Below are 12,366 nucleotides of genomic sequence, written 5' to 3'. Positions count from 1 at the left end.
GGGTAAACAGACATCAAATTCAGCTTCCAAAAGGCATGGGGGGTCTTGGCATCCGTGCTACGGGTACTTACAATGATGCCCTTTTATTTAAGAATATCCTCAAAATGCATACAAACCCTCAACTGCTGACTGCTCGGGTCTATAATGCAAAGTCTGATTGTATCCTATGTCCGACTTCTGACATGCGAAAGCCTCCTCCGACTTCTTTTTCCTGGGTTAGGAAGAATATGAATTCTCTCTCGGCGAGGATGAGAAAAGGTTTTGCGTGGAAAATTGGTTCCGGGGACAGTGTTCTAGCCTCTAGCTCCCCCTGGGTTAACAATAAAATTCCTATTGTTAACTCTAACTAAAACCTAAGACAGAGTGCTTCTTGGAAGGTCAAGGATTTCATTACCCCTCTTCGCTCCTGGAATGTGGGGCTTATCCGACAACGTTTTGAGTGGGATAGTGCACAGGAAATCTTAACTATATATCGACCTCCCTTCTGAGGAAGAAGAAGACTTCCTGTATTGGCCTTGGCATAAAGCAGGCGCTTATACGGTTAAAACAAGTTATGCCTTTCTTGCTAACATAGATGGTCGGTCTGAGCCCTCTTATAGAAAAGAAGATCTTGATTTTTTCAGAATTATATGGCATCTGGAGATCCCACCCAAATGGCGTATTTTTTTTATGGAAACTGGCTGTCAATGGCCTCCCCGTCAAAACCAATCTTCGTTCTAGGGAAATTGTCACTGATACCTTATGTGACTATTGTGGTGAAAAAGAGGAGAATGGTTTTCACCTATTCCTTGAGTGTTCTATAGCTCGGTATGCTTGGGATAATTACCAAATACCGAACTGCTCAAAACCTACCGGGCCCACTCTCCTTCGGGAATGGATCCGAAGTCATATCCTGCTCTTCTATAGTCAGGATGGGATTCGTAGCCATCGTATTCAAACCTTTGTGGTTACTTTATGGGCTATATGGTTGACAAGGAACAAGCGAGTCTTTCAGAATGATAATGGCTATCTGAGATGTCTCTTTAGAAATCTTGCAGAGGCTTCTAAGTTGTTACATGATTTTACCAAGATAGACACTAGATGTCACGAACTTGTTTCCACTATAGATATTCCCACTATTCCTCCCCCGGGTTTTTTACAAGCCTCGCTTGGACGTCTGTATCACGCCCTTCTTTTTAACGACTCCATAGTTCTAACCACTATTAGAGTTGATGGATCTTGGCACAAACAAAGTAAGCCCTATGGGGTTGGTTGGACAATAGAGCTTCATCAACTGGGTGAAAGGGTAGCTGGAGGCTCTTCTAGAATTGCCTCTTCAGCCTTACAGGCTGAGTTTTGGGCCTGTCTTTTTGCTTTAAGATGGGCTAGTGAGAATGGTTATACTTCTATTAAAATTTTAACTGATTCTGCTCTATTAGCCACCACTTTGAGGAAAAAGAGGCCCTCGGAGATTCATCACCTTTGGACTATGAAAGAAATTATCAAGATTGGTAGCACCTTTCAACATTGCATCGTCCTTAAAGTTGATAGAACAGAAGTTAATCTTCCCCACCAAATCGCTAATCAATGCCGGGCCAATGCTAGCAGCTTTTCAACCTCGACAATTTTTTATGTTTTTTAGTTTTTCCTTTGTGTTGTTTTTGTTTCTGCTGTTGTCAAAAAAAAAAAAATCTAATTATGGTTGAGTAAATATAACTAGGGGTGAGCGAACCGAGTACTCAGTCAAAATTTTAGGACCCGGACCTGGAATTGGTTGGGACCGGGGCCTAAAATTTGGTACTGGTTCAACGTGGTCCTAAAGTTTTACGCTTGGAAGTAGAACCACCGAATACCGGTTCGGATTCCTGGTATCCACTTATGTATATAATTGTTAAAATATAATATAAATTATACTACGTATTATTGATTTTAGTCTATTTTTATTTTTAGCGTTTAACTAACACTTGTATTTATATATGCATTAAGTTGATTTCAAAAAAAAAAAATGCATTAAGTTGTCTTAAAAAATATATATATATATGCATTAAGTTATTTTATTTATGTTTTGTATTAATATTTTTTTTATATATAACTAATTAGATACATCTAACATAATATTAATTTTGAAAACTTATTAAATATAATATATACTGGGTGACCGGGTACCTAATCGGTCTCGGATCCAAAAAAATCGAGAATTGAAATTGAAACCGGTTGCAACCGGTCCCTTAATTTATTATCGGAATTGGAACCGATGGTTCCAATTCTGATTCCGGACCCACCGATTTCTAACCGATTCCGGTTCCAATTTCAAGTACCCGGAAGCTCACCCCTTATAACATGCACAATTCTGTTAATGTATGGTTGGTGCACCCGGGTGCATCATGCGCACGGTGCACCCGAGTGCACTATGCGCATGGTGCACCCGCAAAGAACATTAGGTATATTTAAAAGAACATGGGCGAAAAAAAATAATATTATAGATATTTATAAAGAACGTGAGCATAATATGTTCTTTAAGTTTGATTATTATGTTCTTTGAGTTTATACAATATGTTCTTTACATTATACAATATGTTCTTTACATTATACAATATGTTCTTTAATGCATGTACATTTAAGAAAAAAAAATATCAATCACCCGAGTAATTAGGAAAAAGAACATGTTCTTTAATGTATTATCATATTCTTTTTGTAAAGACTTTATGTTCTTTGGCTAGAGGTGACCAAAGTTAGATCGGCCCGACCCGATTTGGGACCGCACGGCCGGACCATATTGGGCGGGTTTGGGCACAAAAACTTCAGCCCAAAACTTGGCCCGACCCGAGAAGTGAGCTGATTTTTTAACCTTGGCCTGGCCCGCCCAATGATCACCTCTATCTTTGTCAAACACAAATATATTCTTTTTTGTCAAATATTATGTTTTTTTTCAAGCACGTTCAACCACCCAATTAACCATGAAAAATAACTTGTTCTTTTTATAAAGACTTTATGTTCTTTATAATGTCATGTTCTTGTCAAACACAAATATATTCTTTTGTCAAACACAAGTATGTTTTTTTTCAAACACTAGCATGTTTTTTTGCCATGTTTTTAAAAACATGTCTAATGTTCTTTCCGACATGGTGCACCCGGTGCACTATACTATTTTCACAATTCTGTTAATGTAATAATGTAAGTCATGTTCTCTTCAGCTTAATTTCTGTTTAGTTTAACTCCAATCAGTTCATTTCAGTTTAGTTCCCTATTTCCTTCTCTCATAAAAAATTCATTTCATCAGTTCAGTTTTCGATTTATTCAGTTCTACTCTCTCCGTGTTTTTTTTAAGTGATACACTTTCCATTTCCGGCCGTATTTTTTTTAAGTGATACACTTCATTTTTTGGCAAAAAAATAAATTAAAATATTATATCTCTCTCCTCTCATGGTCCCCACCCAAACCCACTACTACTTTTTTATTATATCTTTCCTTTCACATTCATTACTTTTCAATAAACTATTAACCTCACTATCTTTCTTTTACAATTTTTTAATACTCTACTACTCCACTTACCTCTTATTTTATTTAAGTCAATTAAATTGCCTAAAATTATGTGCCGGTCAAAGTGTATCACTTAAAAAAACACGGAGGGAGTATTCAACTTAGTTCATGACTTCAAGTAGTATAGTGTCTAAGTCAAAGTCAAAGTCAAAGTCAAAGTCAAAGGGTAGAAGGTAAAAAATGTTAATTCCATAGACCATAGCGTAGAATCTGAATTTCCACCGTCTCCACAAACAAATTACCCTCACATGGCGGTGAAAAAGACGATGATCAATCTGCTATCAACAGCTCTACCAAAATTCCTGGACTATGCTCGAATTCGAACAAATTCTTGAACATCAACGTCTCAAATGGACCCCATTTCTTTTTAGCTACGCCTGTAAATTTGTCAATTTTTAGGTAAAAATTGTAACCCTTTTCATTGTTCTTATTACTTTGTCTGCTTTTTATTGTTCTTTGTTCTTTCTTCTTTGTACTATTAATTGCGTAAGAATTTTTCTTGAAATTCGTATTATAGTTGATTGGATTGCTCTTTTAATTAGTGGGTATTAACTGGAACTCTGAATTATTGATTAATTAGTTTATAATTTGAGCAATTTAGTGGGCCATTAATGAATTGTTTATGCTCACTGACATTGCTTCTCGTTGGTTTTCTCCAAGTTCTTTATTGCTTTTTATTTACTGGCGTGGGTAGGAAGCCAATTTTTTAAACCCCCTTGTTATTTGATTAATGTAAGCAATCAACTATGAGGTGCATATGTAGTGTTACTTAATTTGATGGTACGCTTTGGTACACGAAACCGATGTCGGCTGCGATTCGCTATCTAGTTTAGTTAAACTCATTCGAAAGTGTAACATTGAACTATTATTTGTGGCCATGTGGGATGATTAGTGAACTAAGGGAATATTTGAATCTTAAAAATGGAGAATTGAGCTGTTCTTCTCATGCTAGAATTGGGTGTAGTAAATTTAGGCGTTGTTCTCCTCACTTTATTTTCAATTACTTGAGCCTTATTGCCTTATTGGAGAGATTGTTATATACACCGGGTGTACCGTACACCCATGGGTAATTTGTACCCATTTTGATAATTGTTTTTCATTTAATCATCAAATGATGAAGAAAAACTAACCTATGGTTAGTTAGGTGTACGGTACACCCTATTAGGAGTAAGTTTTGTTAAGAATTAATAAGTTTAGATAAGATAATGTAAGGGTTAGTAAGATCAAATAATAGAAGATAAATAAAGAATTGTTAAATGCAACACATTGCAAGAGCTAATAAGTTTTAGTAAGGTCTGATAAGATCTATAGGGCCCAATAGGATAATAATTAATATAAGGGCTAATATGTTTATTTAAGATAAGATACTTTGGGCTACTAAGCCCGGATAGAATAATATAAGTGAAATTCAGGTAAACAACACAACTCCTCATGTCTTAGAATAATTGAAGATTTGATATATTTTTTTTTACTATACTATAACAATTATTCTGTGATGGAGTATTTTAGTATAGCTTGAAAATGTTATGTTTGGATGCTATCTTACTTGGACTCGGATGAAGTGTCAAATTAGGCACGGGTGTCCAAGCATCGGACTCGCCCATTTTCTTAAAAAAAGTTGTGCTTTTAGTTAAAAATGAAGTGTCCAAGTGTTGGTGTCCGACATGTGTCGTGTCGACACGGACACGTGAGGTAAATGAAAGAGTCCGAGTAACATAGTTTGGATGTAAAAAGCCAATGATAGGTCTTTATGGCAAGGAAAAGAGTTAGTCATACCAATTGCTTCTTTTTTCTCCAGCTAAATTTTGGGTGTTCTCTTCACTTGAATTCTACTTGTTCAAACTTATTAGACATAAACTTAAAGCATTTGAACTTATTGGCCTGTCTCCAAACTTGTTAGTTGACAAATGAAATAGATATCCCTTAATGATCCTGAACTTATTTGTATCAATTACAAACTTATTGCCTATGAACTTACCTTATATGAACTCATATTATTTTTGTTTGAACTCATTAGCCCAAAATTATCTGAATTGAACTTGATTTAGAATATTAAGTAGAGGATATGTTAGTCAGGCATATGGGTTTGTCCATTGTAGTCCTAACCTGCAATAAGTTACCATCAATTGTGCTGAATTTGGAAACACTACAGCCATTGAGAATTTCTTGGCTTAAACAAAAAACATTGGTGTGAGGAGAATATGTAACTAGATGTCTAGATGTGAGGTTATAGTTTAGAGGCCTCCAACTTTTATTGAAATTTTGTTTGAAATTATTTTGAATGCGGATAAGACTTTTTCATTTAGAAATTTTGCTTGAAAATATTATGAATGCAGATAAGACTTTTTCATATAACCTGCATTTATGTTCTTTCGGGAGAATGATGCACGTCATCCTGCTGGATTTAGGATTCTCGGTGAAGTGAGGTGCTTATTCCTTTGAGGAATTTTGATTGTTATTGTAAATGCTATAACAATAAGACATGAAAAAATTATTTATTGTATGATTCGTCGTAGTAGCATATAAGTATTAATTACAATACTTATTATTACTTACCTCGTTTTTTTAGTTGACACGTATTTTTTTTTTTTTTTTTTTTTTTTTTTTTTTTTTTTTGTTATGGGTAAGTTTATACCTTACATTTACTAGTGCATCCCACTTGATTTATTATTCTCTCTCCTCTCCTTAATTGAACGCGTTAACTAAATAGAAACGGAGGAAGTATTTTTTTTTTTTTGTATCTTTTTTTAAGTAAAGCTTAAAAGGGTAGTCTGCTTCAAGGTTCTGTAGTGATAATAATTGTTCTTGAGCTACTCAAGAGTGTCTTAGTTTTGCTATCTATCAAGTTCAGCAATCAGAACAGCACCCTTTTTGTAAATATTTTTTTTACTATTATTATTTTTAATGTTCTTGAGGACTGATCATTCCTTGTGAGTTAATTGACTTTAAGTTTAAGGATAAAGAAATCCAGGGATATTTTTATATTAACAAGCCAAAGGAGCACCCTTTTTTTTTATTTATTTTTATTTTTTTTATTTTTAATGTTTATGTATAAGCTTAATGGTCTTGACTCTTGAGGTCTGATCATTCCTTGTGAATCAATTGACTTTAAGATAAGAAATCTTGGAATATTCTGAATAATTAAAAAGCCAAAGGCATAGAGGATGTTAAGTATGAGCCTGAATTAGGTAAGAGGTGAAGAAGTTTATACAAAGTAAATAACATCTTATTTTAATTTGTTTGATATAATATTGTGCTACCTAAGATTGTGGTAATGAGAATTAAATTAATCTGTATAACAGTTAAATTGGTTGAATATGAAAGCTGTGCATCACATGAGTGTCATTAGCTGCGCAAGGCATTTTATTAATTACTTTTTGGAATAGGAGGTAGTTAAAGTATCGCCTTTCCTGTAAAACTTGGGTTTCTGGTCTTTCTACGAGGCTTTTATACAGTTATACTTGCTTGCAGCCTTGTAAACTTAATTTTATTACTATGTCTGGTGGGGAATGAATTCTCTTTCACTTACAGAGCTGCTAGTTTGAGGTTCTATCTGACTGTTTGTTATCCATGTACACTTTTTATCTTATCATGCAATTCACGTATGTTATTCCTACTCCCTGATATATAGAGCAATTTTATCATTTTCCCTACTCAACTTGGAATCTTGTTTCACCATAAAATATTATATTGAACTTTTGAAGAGTATATATGATTCCTACTCCCTGATATATAGAGTGTATGTGATTCCTTTTTACTGATATGTAGAGCAATTTAAAAGAAATTCCTTGTATTTTGGCGATTGGCACATGATATATAAAATGGTAGCTATTATGTGGAGAAATTACAGCTGGATACGTGACGAGGTAATTTTCTGTCCTGTGGTAGTTTACTAGCATAATTACGGAAATAGGCTGTGAGTATGTGAATCTGAGCTTCAGTTCTCTAACTGTCTACATTCTCTACAATAAGCGTATTCTATAAACTATCAGAGAATATCCTGTAACCTTCTGGGACAAAATAGGGGATGGTTTCCAAGTTTATTGCTAATTCAGATCGGTTCTTGTGCTCTGGGACATTGACAAGGCTTATGAATTTTTTATTATAGAAACAACTGCTTGCCATAGGCAGTGACTTGCAGGATTTAACATATTTTATTTATTTACATGCAGGATTTTATACATTTTGATATTTTATCCATTAACTTGCAGGATAGGGACTGTATTTTATAAGATCAGTGTCTAAAATTGGAGCTTCTTCAAATCGTCATGAAAGACACTCGTGAGGTATGAGCTATATATTAATTGAATATTCATATGTAACATTGTATCATTATAATAAAAGGAAATACTTAATGCATCTCTGTACTATAAATCTATAATAATGAAAACTTGTAAACGCTCCACCAAAAAAAAATGTCGAATGTATTTTTCTGGATTCCTGGATATAAATTATGTATCAAAACCATCAATCCTCTTAGTGTGATGATGACAGTCATGAAAATTTGTACTGGGATCCCACTTGTGTAAATCTATTTATTGGCAAATGATTTAGCTTGAAAATTTGTGGTTTATTGATTAAAAGTTTTCCGAATCAACTCTATCAAAGACCGTACAGCATCTATGCCTTAAGTCCCAATGTTTATAGTTGCCCAATTCACCAACCTACTACTATTTTGTTTTCTTGAGAGTGCATGCATCTCAGGATTCAGATTTGAATTAGAAAGCCTTCTTTCATTCTCTCTCTCTCTCTCTGTCTCTCCCCTCCCCCCCCCCCCCCCCCCCTTCTTTTTTTTTTAAAGACTTCTTATCTGCTATATATCATTAGTAATTAGGTGATACATGAGTTTATAGTTCATGTATCTTTCATTTTTTTATCCAGTGTTTCTTTGCAGTCATGTAATTCTTTTTTTCATGAAATTACTCCTAGCTAATGGCTCTGTTAAACTTGATGTCATCTGTCAGCCATGAGTTAATAGTTGAGTATAAAAAAGTTTGGACTACATTGACAGTTGAGAAACAATTAGTAATGTGATATTCTTAGTTCCAAAAACCATATAGTTAACTTGTTGTAATTGCTTTGCTTGGACTGTTCTAAATACAATTTTCCTTGATCACTGAGATGAAAAAATTGATAATAGTTAGGCATATTCTATATTTATCATGTACAGGAATTTCTAAACGGTTCCTTGGTTGACAGTCTTGACATGCATATTTTTCTGCATTTCAATCGAGTTTTCTGGACTCTAGAAAAGCCTTCTTCTTTGGTTCACATGATGAAACATACTCAAGGAAAGTAGCAAAATCTGTGTCCTTGTAACGCCTTGGATTATTTTTGTTAATAAGTTTGGGTGAAGGTTGAATAACACGCTCGAAAGGAAGACTGTGAAGAGATGCTACAGTTACACGTGTTTTCTCTTGATTCACTAGTACTCTGTGTAGCACACTCCTATACTTTCCATTGCTAAATATCTGTAGCAAAATAAAATCAAAATCTGCATTTAGTTTACTGTAACATAACTGTTCCAACTTCCAACAATGCAAGTAAACATATATTTGTTTGTTTTTATGGAATTGATGGAAGAATCTACCTCTAGATGATCACCAATATTTACAACAAAAGCATTTGGGATCGGATCAACTGTCAACCATTTTTCTTCAAACTGTATTTGTAAACCCTTGACTTCATCCTGGAGAAGAAGGGTTAGGAAGCCATAGTCTGAATGTGGTGGCATCCCCAGTGTGAGTTCAGGTTCTGGGCACGGTGGATAGCAATTTGCCACCATCATCTGGCTCCCCTCTTGAAATTCTTGCAAAACTTCATTTTGTTCTGCTATATTCATTTCTGCATTCCACAGTCCAAGGCTCTCTAGGATGGCCCTCATTAGCATCATAAACAGGTTTCTAGTTTGCGTTGAGTAAGCAGCTGCCTGATCCCTATAGAAGAATTTAAAAAAGTAATTAGGATTTTTTATTTTTATTTTAAAATTCTTGGAGGGCAATTTAAGACCACTAATTCTACTTGTTTATTCTCAAAAAGGAAAGGCAGCCACAAAATCTATCCTCTGCTGGCTGTCCTACTGCTTAAACGAATCATTGCGTTGTAAAATAATCATCAAGTGGGTAGGGTTGCATAAAAATATTAATTGTATGTTATCTGTGTTACTACCTCAGGTCTTCTGGTGAAGAGGGCCAGAGTGAAAAGACATCTGGTACGGGGTGGCAAACAAGCTTCAGAAAGTCTCTCCAACAGTAGTTTCCGTCTTTGTTCTGATTAAAGCTTGTTCCATATCGGACTGGTGCTTTCATATCTGTGGACATGTACTTGTGTCGTTCCTCGAATGGGAGCTCAAAAAATCTTTTGCATACATCAGTCATACTGCTAATAGAATCTGTGGGAATGCCATGATTTACTACCTGCAGCAACATGTTAAATGGTAAGTTTTATGCTTAAATATTTATGATTAGCTTCAGATCTTAGCATGAAAGCATTGTGGGAATGGTGCATTGTGGTGCTTAAGGGTTGCAGCTGACCAACCTGAAAGAAACCATATCGTTCACAAGCATTAGTAAGGGATTTGAGCACTTGAGACCGGTTAGGTCCTTGTAGTTCAGCAAAGTCTATGACTGGAAGTTTGATGTTTGTTTCCTGAATATGTGATTCTTTTCTCATGTTTGGACGGTCTGGGATGGGAAAGATGTACTTGTTTGGAACTTTCTTGATTCCATTCTCATGGAGATGCCTCACACCTTTCTGGTATTGGTTTTCTGATTGGCTGTCTCTCATCTTCTTTTCTGATTGTAGCGAGATTGCCGGAGACATTAGTTTGAACAGATTCCTGTGACATGCATAAATAAAAGGTCAATTATATAAACATGTACGGAATAGCAGATGAGAGAAGGGGAGGATAAAGTCAACGCTGTATTAAGTACTACCCGTACCTTTCTTTTATGGATGAATGAATACAATGAAGGAAAGTTTACAAGTAATTTGTTTGAGATTTATGATAATGCAGCACTCAATTTATAGAAGTGGCTTAGCAAGGCTACGTCAAAACAACAGTTGCAAGTTTTTGAAAACCAGCACTTTGGAAAACCAGCTTTGGTATATATTTTTATTAGCAAGGGGGTGGGGGCACCAAGTCCAGAAAAACCATCACCGGATTATTTAATTCAAGCAAAGCAATCTTTCCTATATAGTATGACCATTGACCAAAGTTTGGGTCAAAGAACGAGTTCGTGGGGTCCTAGGCTTTCTCCATCTTTGTACTACCAAATAATGTCAAGGCTTAATTTATTATTCCCCTTGATGTAGTTCTCACTTGAATATTTTATGAGTCATGCAACTGGCTGACTTTTGGCATAATTTTTTTTAAAAAATATAAATTAAAATAGGGTCTATTTCTTATGTAGGCTGTCTATTGTGTTGAAGTCCTAATCATGTCATCAAACTCTTTTAATTCAGTGTATCTTCTCGGATGCTCAAGCTAAAAAACTGATGCTTAATAATTGCTCAAGTTGTGATGTTTTATGCTGGACAGCAAAGTAAAGAACAGTAGTTATGGACAAATTACAACTTTCCCTGCATTTAAATTGGTATATCATTGTTGGTGTGTGGGTTTGGTGCTAATACTGCTAACACTAAGTCCAATGACCCGGGTAGGAGTTCTACTGCAGAAGTTTAGAGAAGTAAATTCTGAGAATATTGAAACCCATTCATTTGAACCCCTATTTGTAATTTATTTACTTCTTGACATATCCTTTATGTCATAAGTTACCTAGTCGTACTTTAAAGCATGCTTGACGTATGACTGGTTTTGTTTGGTAATAGTAAATTTTCCATCCCGCAGCGTGTATAGAGAAAGTATGTAATTAGTAGAATCTTCCCCCTAACCTGTATTCAATTACAACATATATGGCCATGCATCAATCAACTGAGTTTATTATGAATTTTGTTTGACAATGTCAGAATATTTGGGATTTTTTGCAACTTGCACTTGTATTGACTTCTGCATATTAAATCAGTTGACTGGTATTGTTGGTGTTATGTTTATAACATCCTGCATATTAAGTTTATGACCATATTGAGGAAACCAATTAACCAATACTCTTTTTACTAATTAAACTATATGTGGTGACTGGTGACTCTAGAGAATTTAATTATCTTTTAGCTATTGCAAAAGGCATTTACAGATTTAGGTGACATTACATAGCTGACTGGCTAGGAAGAGACAAAACCAAAAAAAAAAAAAAAAAAAAAAGAAAAAAAAGATAAATGTTGGGAAGATAAGGAGTGGCTCTAAAAAAGTGCAATAATGAGATTTGGCTAAGGTTGCAATGTGGCTCTAATATCATTATGTGGGACAAGAATTTGAAAGTACTATTCTTTGTCCTATGGCAGACACTGGTCCATTTTGCTTTCTAATTTTGGTGCACCTTTTTGTTTTTGTTTTTTTTATTTTTTTTCCTGCTTGATTGATTTGTTCAATGTTTCTAGTATTTACTTTCTATATGATTGTGAAAATCTTGATATTGGGTGCTTCTGCCAGTTGCTGTATGCGAAAGGGGGGATATATAAAGGTGCATTGTTGATAAAATAAGTGATTCCTTATTCTCTATTAGTTGGCTTGATCCGTTGTATATGTTGTGTAACTTACATAGGGTAATTTGAAGTTGGGAAAATAAGGGTTCGTTTGGCATTGCTGTGGTTTTCTGTTTTTTGGTTTTTTGTTTTTTAAAAGTGTATTATATATGTCACATAATGAATCAAAAATTATATAGACTTATTAAAATCATGATAATTTTGAAAACTGACAACAGAAAAGTGGAAACACCTTTTTCTTGTTTC

The 12,366-nt window shown here is 34.7% G+C and overlaps 2 protein-coding genes and 1 long non-coding RNA gene across 3 annotated transcripts; 2 read left to right on the top strand and 1 right to left on the bottom strand.

Annotated features, from left to right (window-relative positions):
• The first annotated feature begins 574 nt into the window (after positions 1-574).
• Positions 575-1,621, top strand: LOC145624856 (uncharacterized). Its single transcript, XM_081677942.1, has one exon. It carries the CDS (start codon positions 575-577, stop codon positions 1,619-1,621), a length of 1,047 nt encoding a protein of 348 aa, XP_081534068.1.
• A 2,129-nt stretch (positions 1,622-3,750) lies between these two features.
• On the top strand, positions 3,751-9,766 carry LOC145611703 (uncharacterized). The gene is made up of 3 exons (XR_014106435.1): positions 3,751-3,918; positions 7,731-7,805; positions 9,693-9,766. It is a non-coding gene; the product is annotated as an uncharacterized LOC145611703 (long non-coding RNA).
• Positions 8,580-10,757, bottom strand: LOC145611695 (putative 2-oxoglutarate-dependent dioxygenase SLC1). Its single transcript, XM_081667045.1, has 5 exons — positions 10,461-10,757; positions 10,057-10,357; positions 9,688-9,935; positions 9,110-9,455; positions 8,580-8,990 (listed from the first exon to the last, which is right to left on the bottom strand). Exons 2-5 carry the CDS (start codon positions 10,339-10,341, stop codon positions 8,745-8,747), a joined length of 1,125 nt encoding a protein of 374 aa, XP_081523171.1. The 5' UTR covers positions 10,342-10,357; positions 10,461-10,757; the 3' UTR covers positions 8,580-8,744.
• Between the last annotated feature and the right edge of the window lie 1,609 nt (positions 10,758-12,366).

The sequence above is a fragment of the Chenopodium album genome, chromosome 3 (genome assembly GCF_948465745.1).
Source record: "Chenopodium album chromosome 3, dcCheAlbu1.1, whole genome shotgun sequence".
Lineage (NCBI taxonomy): Eukaryota > Viridiplantae > Streptophyta > Magnoliopsida > Caryophyllales > Amaranthaceae > Chenopodium > Chenopodium album.
The sequence above is the reverse complement of the archived record's forward strand: the minus strand, read 5'-3'. Positions and strand labels throughout refer to the sequence as shown.